This window comes from Durio zibethinus, chromosome 12 (genome assembly GCF_047325235.1).
Source record: "Durio zibethinus cultivar Kanyao isolate XHJ-2024 chromosome 12, ASM4732523v1, whole genome shotgun sequence".
NCBI classification, from domain to species: Eukaryota; Viridiplantae; Streptophyta; class Magnoliopsida; order Malvales; family Malvaceae; genus Durio; species Durio zibethinus.
The window spans coordinates 12,384,323-12,412,054 of NC_143173.1; the positions used below are offsets into that span (position 1 = coordinate 12,384,323).

At 31.8% G+C, this 27,732-nt stretch overlaps 1 protein-coding gene across 1 annotated transcript; it reads left to right on the forward strand.

Moving 5' to 3' along the window:
- Nucleotides 1-18,266: 18,266 nt before the first annotated feature.
- Nucleotides 18,267-18,788, forward strand: LOC111297558 (putative receptor-like protein kinase At3g47110). Its single transcript, XM_089740618.1, has one exon. It carries the CDS (start codon nt 18,369-18,371, stop codon nt 18,771-18,773), a length of 405 nt encoding a protein of 134 aa, XP_089596744.1. The 5' UTR covers nt 18,267-18,368; the 3' UTR covers nt 18,774-18,788.
- Nucleotides 18,789-27,732: the final 8,944 nt, after the last annotated feature.

Sequence of the window (27,732 nt, forward strand, 5' to 3'; positions counted from 1 at the left end):
AATTTAATTTGGCAACATAGATAGTTGGAGTGACATTTACGTAATTATTAGTATAAAGTTTTTTCTTTATGTGTTGAAATTGATAGTGAATTAATTTGGAGTTTGGACAAAAAAAAAAAAGAGTTCACACCCAAAAAATAAGGTCAAGGTAAACGCAAATGCAACAGATCTACTACTTCATTTTCCATTGTCAATATCTAGTTAGATTCCCCACCAAAAAAAAGGAGTTCACACGGAAGAGAGCAGGTCAGGGTCATTGAGTAAATTCAAAGGCAGATTCTTGTTAACCAGAGTGTTAAGATCTAGTTGTCTTTTTCAACCTAATTTGAAGAAGTGACTTTCAGTAATCAATAACATATTGTAATCCTGGATATGAAACATGATGCAAGAAATTAATACTCTTAAATTGAAGTCTTTGATTCTTGGAAGACGTAAGGTACAATGCTTTGTTTCACAAGAGGACTTTGTCACTTTCCTTAAACATCGGCAGAATTAGATTTCCCATTGATAATTTCCATATTTTATGTTATTTGAATGTTTACTCAATGGATTGACAGACAAGAACCAATTGCTAGGCTTCTGACTATCCGAATTCAGACATGATTGAACCTACCCCAAGTTTCTTTTTATGTCAGTTTCTGTTTAAATATACTGCTAGGCTAACCTGCTGCAATTTTTCTTTCTTCCCTGATCCACACTAATCTAGACATTAGAAGACTATGAATGGAGAGCTCAAAAGCTTGGATGCTGCATATCTTCTTTTTATTTCACCTAAACTATGCATCTGCCATGCTCGGAATGAAACTGATCAACTCGCCTTGGTTGCATTCAAGGAGATAACTGAATATTGCATACACATTTCTAACTGAAGATCCAGTTGAAAAGTATAACAATTTTACATCAATTGAAATATGCCTATCTATTTACCAATCAAAATCTAGTTTGGCGTTGTAGATAGTTGCAGTGATATAGACGTAGTTATTATTATAAAGTTTTTTTTATGTGTTGAAATTGATAGGTGAGTTGGTAGTTTTGGACAAAAAAAATGAATTCACACCAAAGGTATCAAGTCAACGTAAACACAAATGCAACTGACCCACTACTTTATTTTCTATGGTCATCATCTGGTTAGATTCCCCCATTATTTGCTCCTATGGTGCAAGTCTTTTTACAAGTCTACAAAGTCCTTTAAAGACTTCCAACTAATCCTGATAGTGAAAATAAAGGCATAAAGGAAGCAAATAAACGTGTTCATGGGTTATCTGAACGAGTGCCTAAGGCTTGACTAATCTTTCATGGTTAATAAGCTTGATTTTTAAAAAATATATTAAAATATTTAAAAAATACAAAAATATGAATATTTAACATTTTAAAATATATGTTAAAATTAAAATTTAATAAACAAGTATTTCTAATAAATTTTAAATAATTTTGATCGAGCCCAAGCTTCAAATCTCCTGAGCCTTGGACAGATCGAGAAGAAAGTTTTCTTTTTATTTTACTAAAGAATTTTTTTTTTCAATTTATTAAGGAGAGAACATTTACAGTTTATTTACTTAAAAATTTAAAGCAAGAAAAAAAAGAAAAAAAAAACTATCTATTTTCTTAATTGGCTAGTAGTGCAGAGAAATTCTTATATCTGAAAGCAAAAAAAAATATCTCTGTTCAGCATCTACCTTTGAAATTTTGTAGTCCAGACGAGACACTTTGCCTTAATTTCTTTGAGCATCTATGGCTACAGTCAAGTCCGATAACTATCTTTAGTCATCCCAAAGAGAAATTCATGAAAGGGACAGCACTCAAAGCAAATCATTCTAGATTCAACATGTCACGTCCCAAGATCAAGAGACAATACGATCATATTATCTTGAAGTAAAATTTCAAAGTAATACAAAGCTTTTTTTTTTTAATCATTTTAAAATTTTTCAATAAATTGATATAGTTTGCTAAGTAAAATCTATATCTTTAATCCAACTAATGGTATATCTTTATATATCTAAATACAAACCATATAAAATACAAATTTGTTTCATAATATCTCACTAGCCAATATTGTCTCCAACGACTAAGTAATCTTTCCCATTTGATCTTCTAACTTTTCACAAAACTAAGCAAACTTATCACTTATTCATCTGCAAAAAAAAAAAAAAAAAAGTAAAGGGGAATGAGCAAACCACTGCTCAACAAGTATATGCTCACACCTTATCGGATCAAGCATCATTTTCATACATATCAATAAAGCATTCAAAATAGTCCTCAAATCATAATGTCAAAACATTTTAAAGATCATCATTTTGTCAAATATTTCATAAATTCATAAATCAATATCAACATATGTCACTTCATAAATCATTGCAAAATATGCTATCATTCAAATATCATAATCAAACCAAATCATGGATCAATCATTAAAAATCATCGTAAATCATCGTTATCATAAATCATCATTATTATTCATTTATCATTAGCTACGATCACTGCTATAACCCGTGACATTGGCCATATTAACAATTTCATCCCCATGCTCATTACTAACTATTATAACCCGCTAGCCAGGGTCTTACACTAATTACTATAACCCGTTAGCAGGGCCATATGATCATGTCATATTAATTACTATAACCCATTAGTCAGGGCTATAGAATTAGTTCTGGTGTCGATGATCCCACTTCTCGGGGATATAAAAATGTAGCCATTATAAAATCATTCTTTAAACTTAAATCGTTTTCTCATTTTATTCATAAGCATGACCTATCATTTATATAGAAAAACATAAAATAATCATATGCTTGATCCTATTTTCATACATTGAAAACAATGAAACTAAACATTCATTCATTTATAAATATATATATATATTTGAAGACAAGCAAAGTATGTGAGATTTTACTTATCTCTTTTCGATTTTATCACTTAGTTTTTCTCCCCAAATAATTAATAGCCTATTCAAGATAATTTCAACATAATGAAAATTAATCAACCTATTTGAGACCACTTATTCCAAAACAATTAAGTTAAACCAGAATTAACTCGAGTAACTAATTTTGGCAACTTACGTTACTTTCACTAAAATGATTATATCTCAAGATATCCAACTCGAAATTAAAATCTTTTTAATGCATTAGAAACTAGACTCGATAAACTTTCTAACCATATATGGTCCATCTCGTTATTCTTGTGGATTAATTATAACAAATTTTGAAATCCACGTCAGATACTGCTGCCAGACAGCCTGTATATCTTCTAAAAAAATTTATGCATTTATTCATAGGAAACTCCAAATTCAATTCTGCTTGCTTCGTTGGAAAATAGACTCAATAAGTTTTTCAAACATATATAGTTAATCTGTAATTCCTTGTATAAAAATCAAAATAATTTTCGTAATTCAACCCTGATGCTACTGCCTTACAGCCTATATATCTTTAAGTAAAAATTAGACAACTCTTCATAAAAAACTCGGATTCAACTTCCATTTGTTTTATTAGAAAGTAAATTCTACATGTTTTCCAATGATATATAATAATCATAGCAATAATCTATCCATTAATACAAAATTTTATTTTTATTTACTATTGTAGATCATAACATCTCATCTAAAAACATAATTTCTTCTTCAATCTTTAAAAATTCAAGTTTCCACTTTCAACCTTTAAATTCCATTCAATAATCATCAATAAATCTTAAGAATATAAAATAACAAAGCCCAATAATTTACCCAAATAGATCATGAAGATTAATGAAAGATTTCATAATTTTCTTGGTTTTTCTTTTCAAACTTTAACTCCATATAATAATAACCAAAATGGTATATTTTTCTTAAATAAAAAGAGGGCATATTCTCACTTTTAGGGGATTAACTTGATTGTAGCCTCCAATTTTGAATCTCCAACTTGATTTTTCATATTCTCTAACCTTAAAGAAGATGAGAAAGAAGAACTCACATTTTTTTTTCTGTTTCTCGATAGTTAGGTTTTCTTTCATTTAATATCTCAGTCCTTTTGTCTTTTACTAATTAGTCTCTTAATAAATTGATGGACTTTGGTATTAGTCTAGCACAATTATTATTTTGGGCTGGAGTATCACACAACATTAGAGATCAAAACTGTTTTAAACAAGAAATAAAGAAAAGGTACCTGAAGTTCTTAATTTTTCCTACTCTTTTGTTATAAATTTGCTATCATTTGATGTTGCAGAAAGAACTTATATATCTCTTTGCTTTTGTTGCCCAAGCAAACACTGTAAAATGTAAAGTAATAGTAGCATGAATTCAAGTGGTCTTTCTTTGTTGATGAGGCTATCAGAATTGCATTTCAAGGTGCCTTGGTCACTTAAATTTTCCATCTTTGCTGCTGTCGTTTTTCTCTTATGCTTCAATCTTAAAGGTCCTTTCTTTCTTAGTTTAGCAGCCTTGGCAATTAATGGAAATGAAAAAGATCTACAGGCTTTGCTCCAGTTTGAGGCCAAGATGGCTGGTGATCAGCTTGGGATTATGCGTTCGTGGAACAACAGCGTCCATTTTTGCCAACGGCGTGGTGTTAAATGAGGATGACGAATTCAGAAAGTTACCAAGTTGGATTTGCCAGCACTGAAACTAATGGGACCAATATCACCTTATATTGGAAATTTGAGCTTTCTACGGGTGTTAAGTCTTCAAAACAACAGCTTCATTCAAGAACTTCCACAAGAAATAGGTCGTTTACATAGATTGGAAGAACTAACTCTTGATAGAAACTTAATAGTTGGTGAAATTCCTTCCAATATATCCGATCGTTCGAAGCTCAAACATCTTTACATTAGACGCAATCTGCTAGTTGGAGAAATACCTATTGCACTTGGCCACTTGTCAAACCTAAAGGAATTAGGCCTTAGCAACAACACATTAAGAGGGAGCATCCCTCCTTTTCTAGGGAACTTATCATCTTTGGAGATAATATTTCTGCCACTAAATAGATTGTCTGGGGTTATCCCTGAAATTCTTGGCCAACTGAAGAATCTTATCACTTTTGGCGTGGCAATGAATAAAATGTCTGGTATCGTTCCTTCCTCACTTTTTAATCTCTCTAACGTCAAAAAACTTGATATGGGGGAAAATAGCTTTCACGGTAGTCTTCCCTCACAATTGGGAGTCAACATGCCATATCTTGAACTATTTTATGTTAGCCAGAACCAACACAGTGGACCATTCCCACTTTCAATATCCAATGCCTCTAACCTCATCACGCTTTAGGTTGATGGGAACAAATTTAGTGGAAAGATATCTTCATTCCGAAAGTTAGAAAAGTTGCGAAGATTGAATATTGGTGAGAATCTTCTTGGTAGTCAGGAAGTAAATAACATAAACTTCCTCTATTCTTTAACTAGTGACACTGGCTTGGAAATTGTGGTTATCAATGACAACAGCTTTGGAGGGATATTACCTGAGTGCATAAGCAATTTGTCAACTGCTATGACCTTTTTTTATAAGGAATGCAATAACATAGTGGGAAAAATACCAGCAGGATTTGGAAATCTAATCAACTTGAAGGGGTTGACGGTAGGAGAAAATCAATTATCAGGTTCCATTCCATCTGTCATAGGCAGGCTTCAAAAACGAAAATATTTTGCTATAAATATTAATTTTATCTCTGGATCCATCCCCACTTCATTGGGAAATTTAAAGATGTTGATCAAGTTGCATCTAAATGACAACAATCTTCAAGGTGAGATTCCTCCAAGTCTAGGCAAATGTGAAAATCTTGTTTTATTAGATTTTTCTAATAACAATCCCAGTGGTTCTATACCCTCCCAAATAGCTGCATTATCATCTTTGTCTATCGGTCTACACTTATCTTCAAACCATTTGACTGGCGTGCTTCCCTTTGAAGTAGAAAATTTAAGAAATCTTGGTGAAATAGATGTTTCTCAAAACATGTTATCAAGTGTCATTCCAAATGATCTTGGTAATTGTATAAGGTTGAAGGTACTACTAATGAGAGGTAATTTCTTCAATGGATCAATTCCTTCATTTTTAAGTTCATTGAGAGATCTTATAAATTCAGACCTTTCTAGAAACAAGGTCTTACAAATTTAGACCTTTCTAGAAACAATCTCACTGGTAAAATTCTTGAATTTCTTGTGACATGTGGTGCTTTACACTACTTGAATCTTTCTTACGACAATTTTGAAGGTCTAGTACCAATTGATGGAGTTTTTAAAAATGTAAGTGTTGCATTCCTTGAAGGGAACAGTAAGCTTTGTGGAGGCACTCCTGAGTTCCACTTGCCAACTTGTGATAACTTGAAACAACATAAAGAGAGATCAACTATTTCACTTAAATCAATAATTGCTATTGTTTCTGCACTTTCATGAGTTATTTTGGTTTTTCCTTCATGTTTCTTTTTTGGTTTAGAAAGAAAATGTTAGAAGATGTGTTTAGGACTGCTAATGTGGATTCATGAATGTTGCTTAGTTGAATGTTTCATGTTGTTTCTATTTTTTTGGTGTTGGTTATTTTATTTGTTATTCATGCTGGTAGTCATGGCTTAATCTTAGGACTATAATTTTAGTGGGTAGTTATTAATTAGGCTTTAAATTGTAATGTTTCTGATGTTAAGAAATGCAACAGTGAGTAAAGTTTTCTTTGCTACAAAAATAACAACATTTGGTATCAGAGCTATCTTCTTAAGGGATCTGTGTGTGAAATTGATGCGTCATGAAAGCTGAAGCCAGTTTCTCCGTAATTACTCGACGGTGTTCAACTGAGACAACTACCAGATTTAGGCAGTACGTATGGAGACATACTTGGAAGCTTTAGATCTTTGGAAAGCAGTGGAAGAACACTATGAAATTCTTGCACTTCCAAACAATCCCATCATCGCACAGATTAAAGTACAAAAAGAAAAGAAGATAAGGAAATCAAAGGCAAAAGCCTGCTTGTTTGCTGCAGTCTCATCTATCATCTTCACTTGTATCATGTCTCTGAAGTCAGCAAAAGAGATATGGGATTATCTCAAGAATGAATATGAAGGAGATGAAAGAATTAAAGGGATGCAAGTCCTTAACTTGATTAAGGAATTTGAACTTCAAAGAATGAAGGACTCCGAGACAATTAAAGATTACTCCGATAGGCTTCTGAGTATTGCAAACAAAGTAAGACTTCTTGGATATGAATTTACTGACTTAAGATTATAGAAAAAATTCTTGTTACAGTACCTAAAAGATATGAAGCAACCATCACTGTCTTGGAGAATACAAATAATCTGTCAAAAATTTCCTTAACAGAATTACTTAACACTTTGCAAGCACAAGAACAAAGAAGACTGATGAGGGAAGATACAACAATTGAAGGAGCTTTGGCAGTCAAGCATCAAAATGTGGCCAAAAGCAAAAGAAAGAAGAAAAAAGATTTTGAAATAAATGGGGCAAGTGCTACATCAGCCAATGCAAAAGGAAAGAATGAAAATCAAAAGAAATCTTATTCACCTTGCCAACGTTGTGGAAAGAAGGGTCATCTTCCATTTAGATGCTGAAGAAGACCTGATGCTAAACGCACTAAATGTAATTAAATAGGGCATGAAGCTGTTATCTGTAAAAATAAAAATCTGCAACATGGTGAAAATGTAAAGATTGCTGATCAAGAGGAGGAGGATCACCTGTTCGTAGCTACATGTTTCTCCAGCATCGAATCAAGTGAGAGTTGGCTTATAGATAGTGGTTGTACTAACCACATAACACATGACAAGGATCTATTCAGGGAACTAAGCAACGCAAACTCATTGAAAGTTTGAATTGGTAATGGCAAGTACATAACTGTGAAAGGAAAAGAAACAGTTGCAATTTCAACTTGTTCAGGTACAAAGTTCATTTTTGATGTATTATATGTCCCTGAAATTGATCAAAACTTGTTAAGTGTTGGACAACTAATTGAAAAGGGTTATAAAATTATGTTCAAAGATAAAAGTTGCTTGATTAAAGATGCAGTTGGCCAAGATATTTTCAAAGTAAAAATAAAAAGGAAAAGCTTTGCTCTAAATCTATTGGAGGAGGAGGAAAATGTTTTCCCAATCAAAGAAAATATCACTAAAGTATGGCACAAGAGGCTCGGGCACTATCATCATCAGGGGTTGCTGCAGATGAAATCCAAGAAGATGGTAAATGATTTTCCAGAACTTGATGATCATATTCCAAACTGTAAAGCATGTCAGTTTGGAAAGCAAAGTAGGAAACCATTTCCCAAGGTAACATGGAGAGCATCAAAGAAGTTACAATTAATTCATATTGACATTGCAGGCCCACAAAGAACGCCTTCTCTAAAAGGTAATCTTTATTATGTTACATTCATTGATGATTTCACCCGTATGTGTTGGATCTTTTTTTTAAAGTACAAGTCAGAGGTGGCTCAACTCTTCTGAAACTTTAAAGCCAGAGTTGAGAATGAGAGTGTCTGTAGAATTTAAACTCTCAGATCAGACAATGGTAAAGAGTACACCTCTGAAGCATTCACTCATTTTTGTGAAGAGGTAGGCATCTAACATCAATTAACCACTCCATACACTCCACAACAAAATGGAGTAAGTGAGAGACGAAATAGATTCATATTGGAGATGACACGATGTATGCTACATGAGAAGAACTTGCCAAAGCAATTTTGGGCTAAAGCAGCAAATACTGCTATTTTTTTACAAAACAGGCTTCCTACAAGAGTAGTGAAGGATCAAACACCCTTTGAGGCATGGTATGGTTATAAACCATCTCTGAATTTCCTTAAAATATTTGGATGTTTGTGCTTCACTTATGTTCCACAGATCAAGAAAGATAAATTAGATAAAAGAGCACTTCCAGGCATCTTCATTGGCTACAGCTCAGTTGCAAAAGCTTATGAAGTTTTCCAGCCACAAACTGAAAAAATTATTATAAGCAGGGATGTGCACTTTATGGAAGATGAAGAGTGGAACTGGGATGATGCAAAAAAGATGGATCTAACTTTAAAAGAGCACAAGCTCAAGTTTCCTAGCATTGGAGACTGAGAGCATGAAATGGTGGATGACAGTCCTATCAGAGGTACAAGACTACTTTTTTATGTTTATCAAATATGCAATATTGTTGTGTGTGAACCTACAAATTATGAAGAGACCAAGACGGATCAAAATCAGATTGCTGCAATGAAAGAGGAGCTATTCATGATTGAAAGGAATGAAACATGAGAGTTGGTTGATCGACCCCAAAACAGAAAAGTAATTTGAGTCAAATGGGTGTACAGAACCAAGCTTAATGCTGATGGCTCAATCAAAAAGTATAAAGCTAGACTCGTGGTCAAAGGATATGCTCAAATACTCAATGTGGACTACTCAGATACCTTCGCACCAGTCGCTAGACTCGACACCATCAGGCTCTTACTCGCCATTACAGCACAAAAGAATTGAAAAGTGCACCAATTAGATGTCAAGTCAGCATTCTTGAATGGTTTTCTACAAGAAGAGATTTATGTAGAACAACCAGAAGGTTATGTCAAGGAAGGAGAAGAAGACAAGGTTTATCTTCTTAAAAAGGCACTTTACGGGCAAGCTCCAAGAGCTTGGTACAACAGGATTGATAAACATTTACAGAACTTGGGATTTTTGAAAAGCTTATTTGAATCAACATTATATGTCAAGCACAATGGAGCTGACATTCTTATCATCTCACTATATGTGGATGACTTACTTGTGACAGGAAACAACACAAGTATTGTGGAGAAGTTTAAGCAAGAGATGATGGAGTTTTTTGAAATGACAGATCTTTGATTGATGACTTTTTTTCTTAGAATGGAAATCAAATAGAATGAACATGAAGTCTTCATTTGTCACAAGAAATATGCCAAAGAGATTCTGAATAAGTTTAAACTCGAAGAATGTAAAGAAATAAGGACACCAATGAACTCAAAGGAAAAGCTCTGTAAAGAAGATGAAACAGAGAAGATTGATCAGGCATATTTTAGAAGCCTAATTGGTTGCTTAATGTTTCTCACAGTAACTCGGCCTGACATTTTAAATGTTGTAAGCATTTTGCCTCGGTTTATGCATTGTGCAAGTGAATGGCATCTCAAGGCTGCAAAGAGGGTGCTTAGATATGTGAAAGGCACAAGTGATTTTGGCATTAAATACATAAAGAGCAAAGAGTTCAAGCTGGTTGGTTTCTCAGACAGTAATTGGAGAGGTTTCATTGATGATATGAAGAGCACTTAAGGCTATTGTTTCACACTTGGTTCTGGTGTTTTCTCATGGAGTTCGAAAAAATAAGAAATTGTAGCTCAATCCACAACTGAAGCAGAGTTTATTGCTGCAACAGCTGCTGTTAATCAAGCTTTGTGGCTAAGGAAGATTTTAATCGATCTTAACTTAGAGCAGGAGAAAAGCACAAAGATTCTTGTTAACAACCAAGCTGCCATTGCTATCTCTCAAAATCTTGTGTTTCACAGGAAAACTAAACATTTTAATATCAAATTATTCTTCTTAAGGGAAGTACAGAAAGATGAAGTTGTTGTTCTTGTCTACTGCAAAATAGAAGATCAGGTTGCAGATGTTTTCACCAAGCCACTGCTAGTTAGCAAGTTTGAATTTTTGAGGATAAAACTTGGTGTTAGTTTATTACTACAACAGCTGCTGTTAATCAAGCTTTGTAGCTAAGAAAGATTTTAATCGATCTTAACTTAGAGCAGGAGGAAAGCATGAAGATTCTTGTTGACAACCAAGTTGCCATTGCTATCTCTCAAAATCTTATGTTTCACAAGAAAACTAAACATTTTAATATTAAATTATTCTTCTTAAGAAAAGTATAAAAAGATGGAGCTATTGTTCTTGTCTACTGCAAAACAAAAGATCAGGTTGCAAATGTTTTCACCAAGCCACTACCAGTTAGCAAGTTTGAATTTCTGAAGACAAAACTTGGTGTTTGCAGCTCCTAAAGTAAGGAAGAGTGTTAGAAGATATGTTTAGGACTGCTAATGTGGATTCATGAATGTTGCTTAGTTGAATGTTTCATGTTGTTCCTGTTTTTTTTGTGTTGGTTATTTTATTTGTTATTCATGCTGGTGGTCATGGCTTAATCTTAGGACTATGATTTTAGTGGATAGTTATTAATTAGGCTTTAAATTGTAATGTTTCTGATGTTAAGAAATGCAACAGTGAGTAAAGTTTTCTTTGCTTCAAAAATAACAACAGAAAAGAAAGCAACCAGCATCACCAAATGCAGAAAATCCATTGTTAAGGTTATCATATCAAAGCATCCTAAAAGCTACTAATGGTTTCTCATCAGAAAATTTAGTAGGTACAGGTAGTTTGGGATTCGTATATAAAAGAATTAATGGAACAATTATTGCCGTTAAGGTACTTAAACTTTTGAGTCACGAAGCTTCCAAGAGTTTCTTGGCTGAATGTGAGGCCTTGAGGAATTTTAGACATCAAAACCTTGTCAAGGTGTTAACAGCACGTTCTGGTGTGGACTATTAAAGCAATGATTTTGAGGCTCTTGTTTATGAGTTCATTGCAAATGGAAGTCTAAAGGATTGGCTGCATCCGATTTTTGGCATGAATGAGGGAGAGGAGACAGCAAAAAGCTTGAATTTTTGTCAAAGATTGAATGTGGCAGTTTATGTTGGTTGTGCATTAGAGTATCTTCATCATCTTTGCGAAGCCCCAATTGTTCATTGTGATCTTAAGCCAAGCAATATTCTACTTGATGATGAAATGGTTGGCCATATAGGTGACTTTGGGCTAGCAAAATTCATTACATCAGACATACAAAATAGCACTTCAAGCCTGTCAAGCTTTCTTGGGTTAAGAGGAACAATTGGTTATGCTCCGCAGGGTAAATAGAACATTCTTTCAAATCAATACGTTATTTAATTTAAGCTGTTTAGATCTTTGATGTGTGAAATGTATTTGCATCTGTTTCAAAATTATTGCTTTTATTTGTGACAAATGAATTGTAGAATATGGCTTAGGATGTAATGTGACAACATATGGAGATGTTTACAGCTATAGCATTCTTTTGCTGGAGATGTTTACAGGGAGAAGACCAACTGATGAAATGTTTAAAGAGAATCTGAACCTCCATAACTTTGTTAAAACAGCTTTGCCAAATCGAGTGGCTGAGATTACGGATCCCACTTTTCTTCAAGAAAGTTTTAAAGGAGAAACAGTGATGAACAACACTTTCAATGAGAGCAGCCAAAAACATAATAGACTTCTTCGAAGCTTGAATTCCATATTTGAAATTGGAATTTCTTGTTCTTTTGAATTGCCAACTGAAAGAATGAACCAGGCTAATGTTGTTGCCGAGTTTTGTTCTGTAAGGGACAAGCTGCTTCCAACTCAATCATTAAGAACAAGAGGTATTAATATTGGTTTAAATCTAAGTAACAATAACATTTAATTTGTTATACATTTTTATCAAATTTTACATCCTTTGCATTATTTTCTTCAGCTGCAGGTACTGCTTAATGGCTTAAGCTTAGTTGGTCCATTGGCATGTGAAGATGCAGTTTTGATCACTATCATATTTGATTGGGAACTCCCCGGCGCTCTATATTCTGTCCTGCAAACAATCCCTCCCCTGGAAAGAAACAGGGAAAAGAAGAAAAGATCATCATTTCCTTTAGCAGCAGTTACTTAGTCTTGTGTTTATTATTCTCTTCCTTTTACTCCATTAAGGACCAAATCTGTAAGAAAGTTAGATTTAGCCAGAACCAACTCAGTGGACCATTCCTTCCTTCAATATCCAATGCCTCTAACCTCATTGCGCTTCAGGTTGACGGGAACAAATTTAGTGGAAAGATATCTTTATTCCAAAAGCTAGAAAAGTTACGAAAATTGAATATTGGTGACAATCTTCTTGGTAGTCAGGGAGCAAATGACTTAAACTTCCTCTGCTCTTTAACTAGTGCCACCAGCTTGGAAATTGTGGTTATTAACGACAACAGCTTTGGAGGGATATTACCAGAGTGCATAAGCAATTTGTCAACCCCTATGACCTTTTTTTATATGGAAGGCAATAACATGGTGGGAAGAATACCAGCAGGATTTGGAAATCTAATCAACTTGGAAGGGTTGGTGGTAGGAGAAAATCAATTATCAGGTTCCATTCCATCTGTCATAGGCAGGTTTCAAAAACTAAAATATTTTGCTGTAAATATTAATTCTATCTCTGGATCCATCCCCACTTCATTGGGAAATTTAAAGATGTTGATCAAGTTGTATCTAAATGACAACAATCTTCAGGGCGAAACTCCTCCAAGTCTAGGCAAATGTGAAAATCTGATTTTTTTTTTAGATCTTTCTAATAACAATCTCAGTGGTTCTATACCTTCTCAAATAGTTGGACTATCATCCTTATTTATCGGTCTATACTTATTTTCAAACCGTTTGACTGGCGTGCTTCCCATTGAAGTAGGAAATTCAAGAAATCTTGGTGAATTAGATGTTTCTCAAAACATGTTATCTAGTGTCATTCCAAATGATCTTGGTAATTGTATGAGGTTGGAGGTACTACTGATGAGAGGCTATTTCTTCAATGGATCAATTCCTTCATCTTTGAGTTCTTTGAGAGGTTTTACTATAATACCCCAGCCCAAATAATAATTGGGCTAGACTAATACAAAAACCCATTAGTTTATTAAAAGATTAATTAGTAAAAGAAAAAATGCTGAGATATTAAATGAAAGAAAACCTAGCTATCTGAAATAAAAAAGAAATGAGAGTTCTTCTTCCTGATCTTCTTTAGGGATAGAGAGCATGAAAAATCAAGTTGGAGATTGAAAATTAAAGGCTACAATCAAGTGAATCCCTTAAAGTTGAGTACATGGCCTCTTTTTATTTAAAAAATATACAATGTTGGTTGCTATTATTTGGAATTGAAGTTCTAAGAGAAAAATCAAGAAAAATTATAAAATCTTTCATTAATCTTCATGATCTATTTAGGTAAATTACTGGGCTTTATTTATTTCATGTCCTTAAGATTTATTGATGATTATTGAATGGAGTTTAAAGGCTGAAAGTAGAGATTTGAATTGTTAAAGATTGAAGGAGAAATTCTATTTTTAGATGAGATGCTATGATTTGCAACAGTGAATTAAAATAAGATTCTGTATTAATAGATAAATTATTGCTATGATTATTATATATGTTGGAAAACGTGTTAAATATACTTTTTAATGAAACAAATGAAAGTTGAATCCGAGTTTTTTATGAAGAGTTGTCTAATTTTTACTTAAGGATATGCAAGCTATAAGGTAGCAGCATCAAGATTGAATTACGAAATTTGTCTTAATTTCTATATAAGGAATTACAGATTAAGCCATATATGTTTGGAAAGCATATTGAGTCTATTTTCCAACAGAACAAGCGGAATTGAATCTAGAGTTTCCTATGAATAAATACGTAATTTTTATTAGAAGGTATACATGCAGCATCTGACATGGATTACAAAAATTGTTATAATTAATCCACAAGGAATCACGAGATGGGCCATATATGGTTAGAAAGCTTAATAAGTCTTTTTTCTAACCCTAAAAAGATCTTAATTTCGAGTTGGATGTCTTGAGATATGATTATTTTAGTGAAAGTAGTGTAGGCTGCCACAATTAGTTACTGAAGTTAATTCTTGTTTAACTTAATTATTTTGGTATAAGTGGTCTCAAATAGGTTAATTAATTTCTGTTATGTTGAAATTATCTTGAATAGGCCATTAATTATTTTGGGGAGAAAAACTAGGTGGTGGAATTAGAAGAAGGTAAGTAGAATCTCACATACTTTGCTTGTTTTTAAATATATATATATGTATGTTTCTAAATGAATGAATATTTTATTTCATTATTATCGATGTATGAAAATAGGATCAAGCATATGATTATTTTACATTTCTCTATATAAATAATGGATCATGTTTATCAATGAAATGAGAAAATGATTTATGTTTAAAAAATGATTTTATGATAGCTATATTTTTACATTCCTGAAAAGTGGGATCATCGACACTAGAACTAGTTCTACGGCCTTGGCTAATAGAGTATAGTAGTTAGCATAAACATGATCATACGACCCTGTTAACAAGTTATAATAGTTAGCATAAGGCCCTAGCTAGAGGGTTATAATAATTAGCAATGATCATGAGGATGAAATTGTCGATACGGCCAATGTCATGGGTTATAACAATGACCGTAGCTAACGATAAACAAATGATAATGATGATTTATGATGATTATTTACATTGATTTTTAAAGACTGATCCATGATTTGTATGAAATATGCATTTAACTGTGATCTATGATTTATAATTGATGAATTAACATGTGTTGATATTGATTTATGATCTACGAAATGTTTAACATAATGATGATTTTTAAAATATTTTGAAATTATGATTTGACGAATATTTTGAATGATCTAAATAATATGTATGAAAATGATGCTTGTTTTAGTAACGTATGTGAGCCTATACTTGATAAGCTGTGGTTTGCTCATTCTCCTTTTACTTTTTCTTTATAAATGAGTAAGTGATAGGTTTGTTTAGTTTTGTGAAAAGCTAGAAGATCAAATGGGAAAGATTACTTAATCATCGGAGACAATGTTGGCTAATGAGATCTTATGAAATGATTTTATATTTTTATATGGTTTGTATTTGGATATATAGAGATGCATCATTAGTTAGATTAAAGATATGGATTTTACTTGATAGGTTATATTAGTGTATTGAAGAATTTTAGAATGATTAAGAAAGAAAGCTTCGTATTACTTTGGGGTTTACTTCAAGGTAATATGGCTTTGTTGCGTCTTAGTCTCAGAGCATGACATTTATAAATTTAGACCTTTCTAGAAACAATCTCAGTGGTAAAATTTTTGAATTTCTTGTGACATTTGGCTCTTTACACTACTTGAATCTTTCTTACAACAATTTTGAAGGTCTAGTACCAGTTGGTGAAGTCTTTAAAAATATAAGTCCTATGTTCTTTGAAGGGAACAGTAAGCTTTGTGGAGGCACTCTTGAGTTCCACTTGCCAACTTATGATAACTTGAAACAACATAGAGGGAGATCAACTACTTCACTTAAATCAATAATTGCTATTGTTTTTGCTTTTTTTGGAGTTATTTTGGTTTTTTTCGTCATCTTTCTCTTTTGGTTTAGAAAAAAAATAAAGCAGCCTGCATCATCAATTGCAGAAAATCCATTGTTAAAGTTATCATATCAAAACATTCTAAAAGCTACTAATAGTTTCTCATCAGCAAATTTAATAGGTACAGGCAGCTTTGGTTTCTTATATAAAGGAATTCTTGAAGAGAATGGTTTTGAGATATGGTTCACATGTGAGTAAAGAATCTCACATCATTAAAAAATTTGAATGAGATGTCCTATATATGCATGAAGTACCAAGAACCGGATAACTTAATCTTTTGGGCTCAAGTGGTGTCCAACATGTATATATAGGCTCTTTGGTTTGGTTTAATGGGCTCTAAGCATGATTTATCTCCCCAACAAGTGGTATCAAAGTCCAAAGTCACGAGTTATGAAGGACCCAAGAACTTCATAACTTAAGCTTTTAAACTCAAGTGGTGTCCAACATGTATGTATAGGCTAGACTCCAAATGTGGTTTATCTTCCTAACAAATGGAATAATTATTGTTGTCAAGTTACTTAAACTTTTGAGTCATGGAGCTTCCAGGAGTTTTTTGGCTGAATGTGAGGCCTTGAGGAATGTCAGACATAGAAACCTTGTCAAGGTATTAACAACATGTTCTGGTGTGGATCAGGGATTTAAAAAGCAGTGGAGTAGTATAATAGCAGCTGCTATTTTGTAGTAACGTTGATGTCCACTACAACTATTGAAAAAATATCGGGTGAGAATGCCATTCATGACGGTAACAGCACGTCACGATCGCAAAAAATGGCTTAATAGTAAATAGCAGCAAAAGCGGACAGCTATTGTCGTATCTCCGTTTTTTGTCTAAAGAAAAAGAAAAAAAATCTCAGTTTTCATTTGAAAAAAAACCAAAAAACAAAAAACACAATCTTAATCAAATTCAAAACTTATATTAAGATCAAGAACAAGCAAGTAAAGAGGTGAGGTTTCAAGTTTAAAAAAAGGTGCACTGCTTAAAGGGAAGAAGGAAAAGAAAGGAAAAGAGGAAAGGTTGTTTCGAGTTGGGCAGTGAATGGAGGAGCAATAGCATGTGATGGCTAGAATTGGAGGTTGCATCTCGGGTTAGGAAAGAAGAAAAGGGCGTCGCTCGTGAGAAAAGAAAAAAGGAAGAGAAGAAAAATGGATTAGGGATTTGCTAAGAACTAAACGGCATAGTTTGAAGATTAAAGACAAAAAGAATTAGAAAAACAAAAGAGGGCTTGGACCAGACCCATTTTGGCACAAAAGTAGGCAACTTATTTTGTTTATGGGCTCATTGGATTTATGGTTGTAGGTTTTAATATCAAAACTTAATTGAATATAATTTTTATATTTTTTAGTTTTTTTATTTGCAATTTGTTCATTTTTAATTCATAAATAGAAAATATTTATAACTAAAGAGATACAGTATTAATAATTAGATAAATGTAAAGTTGTTTGAGTATGAAGAACTCTTATAATGACAAAAAATTATGAATATTAATTTTCTTATATAAATAAAAAAGTCATAAAATTACTTTAAAAATTATTAAAAATTATTTTTTGATATAATTATAATTATTACATTTTATAATAAATTGCGCAAAATTAAAAAAATTCACGATCGCGATGAATGCAATGACCATGATAGCAATCATTATGTCTGCAATCGTGATAAGTGTAACATGATCGAAAATGAAACCGCTACCGCAATTTGAATCCATGGTGTGGACTATCAACGCAATGATTTTAAGGCTTTTGTTTATGAATTCATAGCAAAGGGAAGCCTAGAGGATTGGTTGCATCCAATTGTTGGCATGAATGAGTGAGAGGAGACAGCAAAAGGCTTGAATTTTTTTCAGAGATTGAATGTGGTAGTTGATATTGGTTGTGCATTGGAGTATCTTCATCATCATTGCGAAACACCAATTGTTCATTGTGATCTCAAACCAATCAATATTCTACTTGATGATGAAATGGTTGGCCATGTCGGTGACTTTGGGCTACCAAAATTCATTACATCAGACATACAAAATAACACTTCAAGCCAGTCAAGCTCTCTTGGGTTAAGAGGAACAATTGGTTATGCTCCACCAGGTAAGTAGAACATTCTTTCAAATCAATACGTTATTTAATTTAACCTGTTAAGATCTTTTGATGTGTAAAAGCTTTTTGCATCTGTTTCTAAATTATTGCTCTTATTTGTGACAAATGAATTGCAGAATATGGCTTGGGATGTACTGTGACAACATATGGAGATATGTACAGTTATGGCATTCTTTTGCTGGAGATGTTTACAGGTAAAAGACCAACTGATGAAATGTTTAAAGAGAATCCGAACCTTCATAACTTTGTTAAAACAGCTTTGCCAAATCGAGTGGCTGAGATTACAGATCCCACTCTTCTTCAACAAAGTTTCGGAGGAGAAACAATGATGAACAATACTTTCAATGAGAGCAGCCAAAAAGATACCAGACTTCTTCGGAGCTTGAATTCCATATTGGAAATTGGAATTGCCTGTTCTTTTGAATTGCCAACCGAAAGAATGAACATGGCTAATGTTGTTGCTGAGCTTTGTTCTATAAGAGACAAGCTGCTTCCACCTCGATCATTAAGAAAGCGAGGTTCTACTATTGGTTTAAATCCAAGTAACAATAACATTTAATTTGTTATACATTTTTATCAAATTTTACATCCTTTGCATCATTTTCTTCAGCTGCAGCAGCTGCTTAATGGCTTAAGTTTAGTTGGTCCATTGGCGTGTGAAGGTGCAGTTTTGATCACTATCACATTTGATTTGAAACTCCATGGCGCCCTGTATTCTGTCCTGCAAACAATCCCTCTCCTGGAAAGAAACAGGGAAAAGAAGAAAAGATCATCATTTCCTTCAACTGCAGTTACTCAGTCTTGTGTTTGTTATTCTCTTCTTTTCAACCCTTTTCTTCCCATTCCCTTGTTTTGTGAAATAAAGGACCAAATCTCTAAGAATATTGGATTTAGCTTCAATTTCTTAATCTTGTGTCTACATTTGATGAATAAAATTCTAACTCTAGTGTTTCAGGTTTCATGAATAATATACTTTTTTCTCGTGCTTATTGCTTAATATTCTTGGATTTAGAATGAGTTTATGTCCAAATTTATCTGGTATGTTATTCAGCTACATTTAAATCTAGACAAATGAATTTTGATAAAGCTTCTGTCTCTATCATTTCGAGTGGCTTTTATTCAAGGGGATTGACCCGTGAACCACAGACGCAACCAATTCTTGTCGCTCATCGGCTATCAAATGAGTTTGGAAATCAAATCTTTCTTCTTTTCTTTTTCCACAGAGAAATCACAGGGCAACTAACCATTACTTTCATGTATGTTATAAATAACATACAATAGGGGGGTCCATAATTTTCACCCTCCATAGATAGAATCCAAACTTTTCCATCTTCTTTCATTTTTTTTAACAAGAATTTGTTGTGAAAATTGTTCATAAAAATATTAAGAAATCAAAATCCAGAGGAAGGGAAAAATATTACTGATGTTTAATGTTCCAGGAATATGTGGCAGCAATGTTATTGTGAGAGATGGCTACCATGGTAAGAAGATAAGACACAGCAAACCTAGAAGAATAAGACAAAAGCATCTAATTCGAAATTGAATGTAACAGTTTAATCATGAACAAAAGGATTAATTCTTTTGATCATTTGTTTGCATTTTAATCTCTTTTGTTTTGATCAAAAGATAAGCTTCTTTCCCTTCTTTTGATTTTTTCAGTTTCAAGAAATTAAAATTTAATGAAATAATATTTCATTTAAAAAAATGAAACAGAAAAACAAGCCTTATAATTTTGCTGTTACATTTACAAAAAAAAAAAAAAAAGAAGGAAATTTCCCTTCCTTCTTTTAAAATTTATTTAGGAGAGTATATATACAATTTAAGTACAACTAGAAAAATAAATATAATCAAATCAAACCAACCTTTATCAATAACCCATTGTTATTGGAAAAAAAAAAAAAGAAAACTAATTAAATTCATCTTGATGGATGGTGCCATAGGCATTTGCAATGAAAAGGATTAATTAAATGGTCTAGCCTTTGAATATAAATTAATTTCTACAGTCAACCTTGTAAAATATCTAATAAAACAATAAGAAAACTCAGAGAAAGGAATTTGCAAAGGCAAGGTGTGGTTACTATTTGTAGTTATATCTGATCGATCGCAAAATAATCTGATTACTTTACTTGAATGGTAACTTTTTCTTGCGAAAAATCATTTTTTATATTATTGATTAGAAACAGAGAATAAAACATTTATCAAAGAAGTGGGATCCAATTGAAAAACCTATTTTCAAGCTGATTTCACATCTGATCATTATTTTCTCTGAATTTTGCTACTGAAGTTGAATTATGCATTTGTCTTAGCACAAGTTGACTGAGCCAGGTCAAGGTAAACGCAAATGCAGCAGACCCACTTCTTCATTTTCGATTGTCATTATCTGGTCAGATTCCCCCATTCTTTGCTCCTATGGCGCAAGTCTTTTTCTTTTTTGGTCAAATTCCTATATATGGCCAAGTCTACAAAGTCTTTTAATGACTTCCAATTAATCCCGATAACGAAAATAAAGGCACAAGGGAAGCAAGTAGACTTATTCATGGGTTGTGGATTTGATGGAGTTTGATTGTTCTTGAAAAATTCTCGCCAAAGGCTTGACTAGCCCTTTAGGTTTAATAAGCTTGATTTTTATGAAATATATTAAAGTATTATAAAATAATATATGAATATTTAGTATTTTAAATATTTTAAAATTAAAAGTTAATAAAAATATTTTTATTAAATTTTAAATATTTGGGATGGAGCCCAATCTTTAAATCTCTTGTCCAAGGCTCGCATTACAGCTGGAAGCAAGTTTTCCTTTTGTTCTCTTAAATTTTTTTTTTCAATTTATTTAGGAGAATACAGATGCAATATATTTACAATTAGAAAATAAATGTAATCAAATCAAACAAAATTTTATCAATATCACATTGTTATTGAGTAGAAAAAATGAAAATTAATTAAATTCATCTGATATTATAGACATGTGGAATGAAAAAGATTAATTAAATGGCCTAATATTTCAATATGAATTAATTTCTACCAATCAACCCTATAAAATATCTAATAAAACAATAAAAAACCTTAGAAAAAAGAATTTGGAAAGGCAATGCGTAATTACTCTTTGAAGCTATCATCTTACTGACTTATCAATCAGAAATGACTTGATGACTCTTTGTTTTTTTTGGATAAACTGAATTTTTATTCATCCAAAGTCAACAGGAATCTGCTACAATATAACTGTTCTACAACTTAACAAACAAAGGAGAAACAATTCGTTAACAGCTTATTCTAAAAGTTCTACATTCAGATTCCAATCTTCTCTAAGTTTTTTGTTTATCATATCTCCTGCAATATGTTTCAATTCATGCAGCCTGTACCTTACAATTTCTTTGACTTTGTCCACCATTTATGCAGTCGTCATCTCCCTTTGCTTGAATATCCTCTTATTCCTTTCCTCCCATATGAAATATATACATGTGTTCTAGGCAATTCTCAATGGAATTGAGATCAAAGCTTTCCCTTTTAATCTGTTTTCTACCCAGCTTAGTTCTGTGTCCCAATTTCCTACTATTTTATCAATGTTGCATAGCTGAAGGATCTTTTGCCAAACTTCTTTTGTATAGACACACTCAAAGTGTCACACCCCGAGATCAAGACGCAACACGGCCGTATTACCTTGAAAAAAATCTCAAAGTAATACGAAGCCTTCTTTCTTAAACATTCTAAAATTCTTCAATAAAACAATCTACCAAGTAAAATCCATATATTTAATCCAACTGATAATACATCTTTATATGTGCAAATACAAACCATATAAAATACAAAACTATCTCTTAAGATCTCATTGGCCAACATATTCTCCGACGACTAAGTAATCTTTTTCATTTTATCTTCTAGCTTCACACAAGACTAACCAAACTTATCACTTAGTCATCTATAAAAAAAAAGTAAAAGGAGAATGAGCAAACCACAGCTCAGTAAGTATAGGCTCACACACCTTACCAGATTAAGCATCGTTTTCTTACACATCATATAGATCATTCAAAACATTCATCAAATCATAATATCAAAACATTTCAAGATCATCGTTTTGTCAAATATTTCATAAATTCATAAATCAATGTGAAAATATGTCACTTCATAAATCATTACAAAATATGCTATCATTCAAATATCATAATCAAACCAAATCATGGATCAATCATTAAAAATCATCGCAAATCATCACCATCATTATCAATAGTTTATCGTTAGCTACGGTCACTGCTATAACCCGTAACATTGGCCGTATCGACAATTTCATTCTCATGATCATTGTTAACTATTATAACCCGTTAACCAAGGCTTATGCTAACTACTATTACCCATTAGCCAGGGTCGTATGATCATGTCTTTGCTAACTACTATTATCCGTTAGCCAGGATCGTAGAACTAGTTCTGGTGTCGATGATCCTACTTCCCAAGGATATAAAAATGTAGCTATCACAAAATTATTCTTTAAACATAAATCATTTTCTCATTTCATTCATAAGCACGATCCATCATTTACATAGCGAAAACACAAAATAATCATATGCTTGATCTTATTTTCATACATTGAAAATAATAAAATAAAATATTCATTCATTTAGAAATATACATATATACATAGATTCGAAAACAAGTAAAGTGTGTGAGATTCTACTTACCTCCATTCAATTCCACCACTTAGTTTTTTCCCCAAAATAATTAATGGCCTATCCAAGATCATTTCAACAGATCAGAATTTAATCAACCATTTTTAAGACCTTTTATACAAAAATCAACTAAGTTACACAAAGGGTTAACTTAACTAATTAATACTGGCAGCCTAACCTTTTTTCATTAAAACAGTCATATCTCAATATATCCAAATCGAAATTATGATCTCTTTAATGCTTAGAAACTAGACTTGATAAGCTTTCTAACCATATATGGCACACCTAGTAATTCCTTGTAGATTAATTATAACAATTTTTGTAATCCACGTCATTTGCTGCTGCCAGACAGCCTGTATACCTTTTCATAAAAATTACGTATTTATTCATAGGTAACTCCAAATTCAATTCTGCTTATTTCATTGGAAAGTAGACTCAATAAGCTTTCCAAACATATATGGCTTAATCTGTAAATCCTTGTATACAAATTAAGAAGAATTTCGTAATTCAACCCTGATGCTGTTGTCTTACAGCCTGCATATCCTTAAGTTAAAATTAGACAACTCTTCATAGAAAACTCGGATTTGACTTTCATTTGTTTTATTAGAAACTAGATTCAACATGCTTTTCCAATGATATATAATAATCACAGCAATAATCTATCCATTAATGCAAAATTCTATTTTAATTCATTATTACAAATCACAACATCTCATCCAAAAATAGAATTTCTCCTTCTATCTTTAAAAACTCAAATCCTTACTTTCAGCCTTCAAACTCTATTCAATAATCATCAATAAATCTTAAGAACATGAAATAAACAAAGCCCAGTAATTTACCCAAATAGATCATCAAGATTAATGAAGGATTTCATGATTTTTCTTGGTTTTTTCTCTCAAAACTTCAACTTCAAATAATAGCAATCAACTTGATATTTCTTTTTAAATAAAAAGAGGGCATGTGCTCACTTTTAAGGGATTAACTTGATTGTAGCCTCTGATTGTGAATCTCCAACTTGATTTTTCATATTCTTTAACCCTAAGGAAGATGAGGAAAAAGAACTCTATTTCCTTTTTGTTTCACGATAGTTAGGTTTTCTTTCATCTAATACTTCAGCCATTTTTCTTTTTCTAAATAATGTCTTAATAAATTGATGGGCTTTAGTATTAGTCTAGCCCAATTATTATTTGGGCTGGGGTATTACATTCTCCCCTCCTTATAATAAGTTTCATCCTCGAAACTTGATTTACATCCACATCTCATTCCTCTAGTTTTGCAATCATATCTCTTACCATATGATTGTTTCATTGAACTTTGAAAAAAGTAATCATCTTACATCAAAACTTGTTCTTTCTAATCAACCATTCGAAAAAAAAAAAAATTTCAATATGTTAAAACTCATATCATCTTGAATTTCTAAATACTCATATCCAATCACAAAGCTTTTACTAAGATATTCTCTTAACATAGATTTATCATACACACTAAACATAAGAGGTGACAATATTCTTTATTTTAAACTTTTTTTTTTCACTTTTTCAAGAACTTCAAATGTCTTTACAATGCAAACTTAACCTTTTTTACTTTATAATCCTCGTAATGAGTACAAATGATTAACCACTTGAAACAATAGATCATATCTCCAAATTCTGGTATAATTCTCATGCTTACTTTAAACCATTACTTAATCAACCAAAATTTATCAGCCATTTGTTCCATAAATTCAAGAAATAAAATTTTTTCTTCTTTGTCCTTATGCCAATAAGTCTAAGACTTAGATCTATTTCCATACAAAACCTTAAAATAATGAATCATTGAATGTTTATCTTATGACTATCATTATAAAATATTTCTCTTCAAGTCATGACATAAGCATTTCTTAAAAGAATGTCAATCAACAATAAAGCCTCAAAAATGAAGGGAACATAAAATATTCTTATCCAAAATCCATTAGTCCTTATTTATTAAAGATTCATCACTTTCTCAACTAATAATAGCATAACAATTTAGAACTTAAAATTAAATCAGGCTTCCACTACGCACTCTGATATTTCTTTCCAATAAAATTCAAACAAATTAACTTTCATAACATTGTTTTGTAACAAGAAAAGCATGTGTCCACAAAATTCCTTATAATATGCTTCACACCATGTTTTCATAACCATAACAACCTTGAATAACAATATCAACAAATCATTTTGTCACCAAAAAGATATCACATAATACTTGAATTTTCTTTTCTTTTCCACCGACAACATAAAATTTTCTATTAATTAACCACTAGAATACATATGACATGAATGTAATAGATCATATCCATAAATTTACACCATGTAAATTCAAACATAAATCTCTAATTATCAAAGTTGTCTTCAATTGCGAATATTATTCTTTCTAATATACCAATTATCATATAACAATTGATTCTTCATAATCCCCACAAACATCATAATGTCTCAAATTCTCTTTTTACCAAATATATTGCTATCATCTTCATGTCAAAGTTAAAAACTATGCATCATAATCCATAAAAAAATTCTTTTATAAAGTTTGAAGCAATAAGAACTCCAAACACTTGAATTCACACTAAAAGTATAATTATGAACAATAGCCAAATGCATCACATTATTTCAGAAGTTCTATCAAACTTCTCTAAAATTGAATAGATGTTCAGCATCACCAAGTACACAGAATCATCACTTGTAAGATTTCAACCAATCTTTAACCCTTATAAAATTCAAACAATCATTTGCACTTGTAAGATTTCAAACAATCATTCTTAACCAAACCATGCATATTTTTCTGTAAATCGATTACTCTTTAAATCCAACTTCCTTACTAAATCATCTAGATAACCACAGTTTTAATTTCTTGCTAAGTATACAACCCTATACCACAATAGGCCATGTTCTCCATAAATATAAAATTTGAAGGAATCCAATAGTATACTTCAATTAAAAACTATAACCACAAATTAATCACTTTAGTCATTAAAAAATATCAGTACACCTCAAATAGGAATTTAATGATCAAACTTTAAATTAACTATACAAACATCCAACTCACATAATCAAACCTTAAATACTTTCTTAATAAAAATGTAGAACCAAATCAAGTGAACATCTTTCTTTACGTATATAAAGCTATTTACCACAATTATAACATTTTGGACTAAATCCATCAAAATAAATTCTCCAACATTATAATCTATAAATAATTGCATCCAAAATTTCAACATATCATTTCATTCCAACTCCCATATTCTATACTTTTAATTCCAACAATGTACACTCTTATTCTAATCTTCATCATTGATCAAGGATTCACTTAACACTTATCAAATAATTTCAAAACCTTATTAAGTCAAAAGTCTTTTCTCAAACCCATAAGATATCAACGACCAAATTGTTCTCTTAAATAACCCTTTAACTTATAAAATATATCTCATTACAAGTGGCATAAAAAATCTCTTCAACTTATAAAATCGCACTATATCAAAGTAATTACATTTTCTCTTAACTGCAAGATCCAGAAGCAATATATAAATATCAACAAAATAACTACACCAAGAATCCATTGAATCATTGATTCCTCAAAATTCATTGAAACTTTAACTACTCCAAAATTCATCGAATCATTTACTTGTACTCACCACTATAGTCTATGGATCAAAGTTATGTCCTTGAAAAATTATCACATTATCCAAAGGTCATCATCTAATTCTTAAAAATCTTCACATAATATATAAATTGTAACCATACTCATAAAATATCTCTTTCAATCCAAGGATCATAAACTATATTCTTTGAAAATCATCGTTAATCTACTTATCATAAATTAACTTCTTAAAAATCTTCAAAGATCATAATCGTAGTTCTTAGAAAATCCTCAAAATCATATTATAAGCTCTTTAACATCTCACATAGTTTAAGGATCATAAACTGAACTCTTAGAAAATCTCCAAGAAAATAACTTAAGCTTTTAAAGAAAATCTCAACACAATTTACAAATCATAATCTACCTCTTAAAATTCTCTAAAGATCGTACCTTAAGCTCTGATACCACTTTTGTCACGCTCCGAGATCAAGACGTAACACGGCCGTATTACCTTGAAAAAAATCTCAAAGTAATATGAAGCCTTCTTTCTTAAACATTCTAAAATTATTCAATAAAACAATCTACCAAGTAAAATCCATATATTTAATCCAACTGATAATACATCTTTATATGTGCAAATACAAACCATATAAAATATAAAACTATCTCTTAAGATCTCATTGGCCAACATATTCTCCGACGACTAAGTAATCTTTTTCATTTTATCTTCTAGCTTCACACAAGACTAACCAAACTTATCACTTAGTCATCTGTAAAGAAAAAGTAAAAGGAGAATGAGCAAACCACAGCTCAGTAAGTATAGGCTCACACACCTTACCAGATCAAGCATCGTTTTCTTACACATCATATAGATCATTCAAAACATTCATCAAATCATAATATCAAAACATTTCAAGATCATCGTTTTGTCAAATATTTCATAAATTTATAAATCAATGTGAAAATATGTCACTTCATAAATCATTACAAAATATGCTATCATTCAAATATCATAATCAAACCAAATCATGGATCAATCATTAAAAATCATCGTAAATCATCATCATCATAAATCATCATTATCAATGGTTTATCGTTAGCTACGGTCACTGCTATAACCCATGACATTGACCGTATCGACAATTTCATTCTCATGATCATTGCTAACTATTATAACTCGTTAACCAGGGCTTATGCTAACTACTATTACCCGTTAGCCAGGGTCGTATGATCATGTCTTTGCTAACTACTATTATCCGTTAG

Coding starts and splice junctions, on each gene's coding strand:
- LOC111297558 (XM_089740618.1), top strand. CDS start 18,369: ATGTACAGTTATGGCATTCTTTTGCTGGAGATGTTTACAGGTAAAAGA.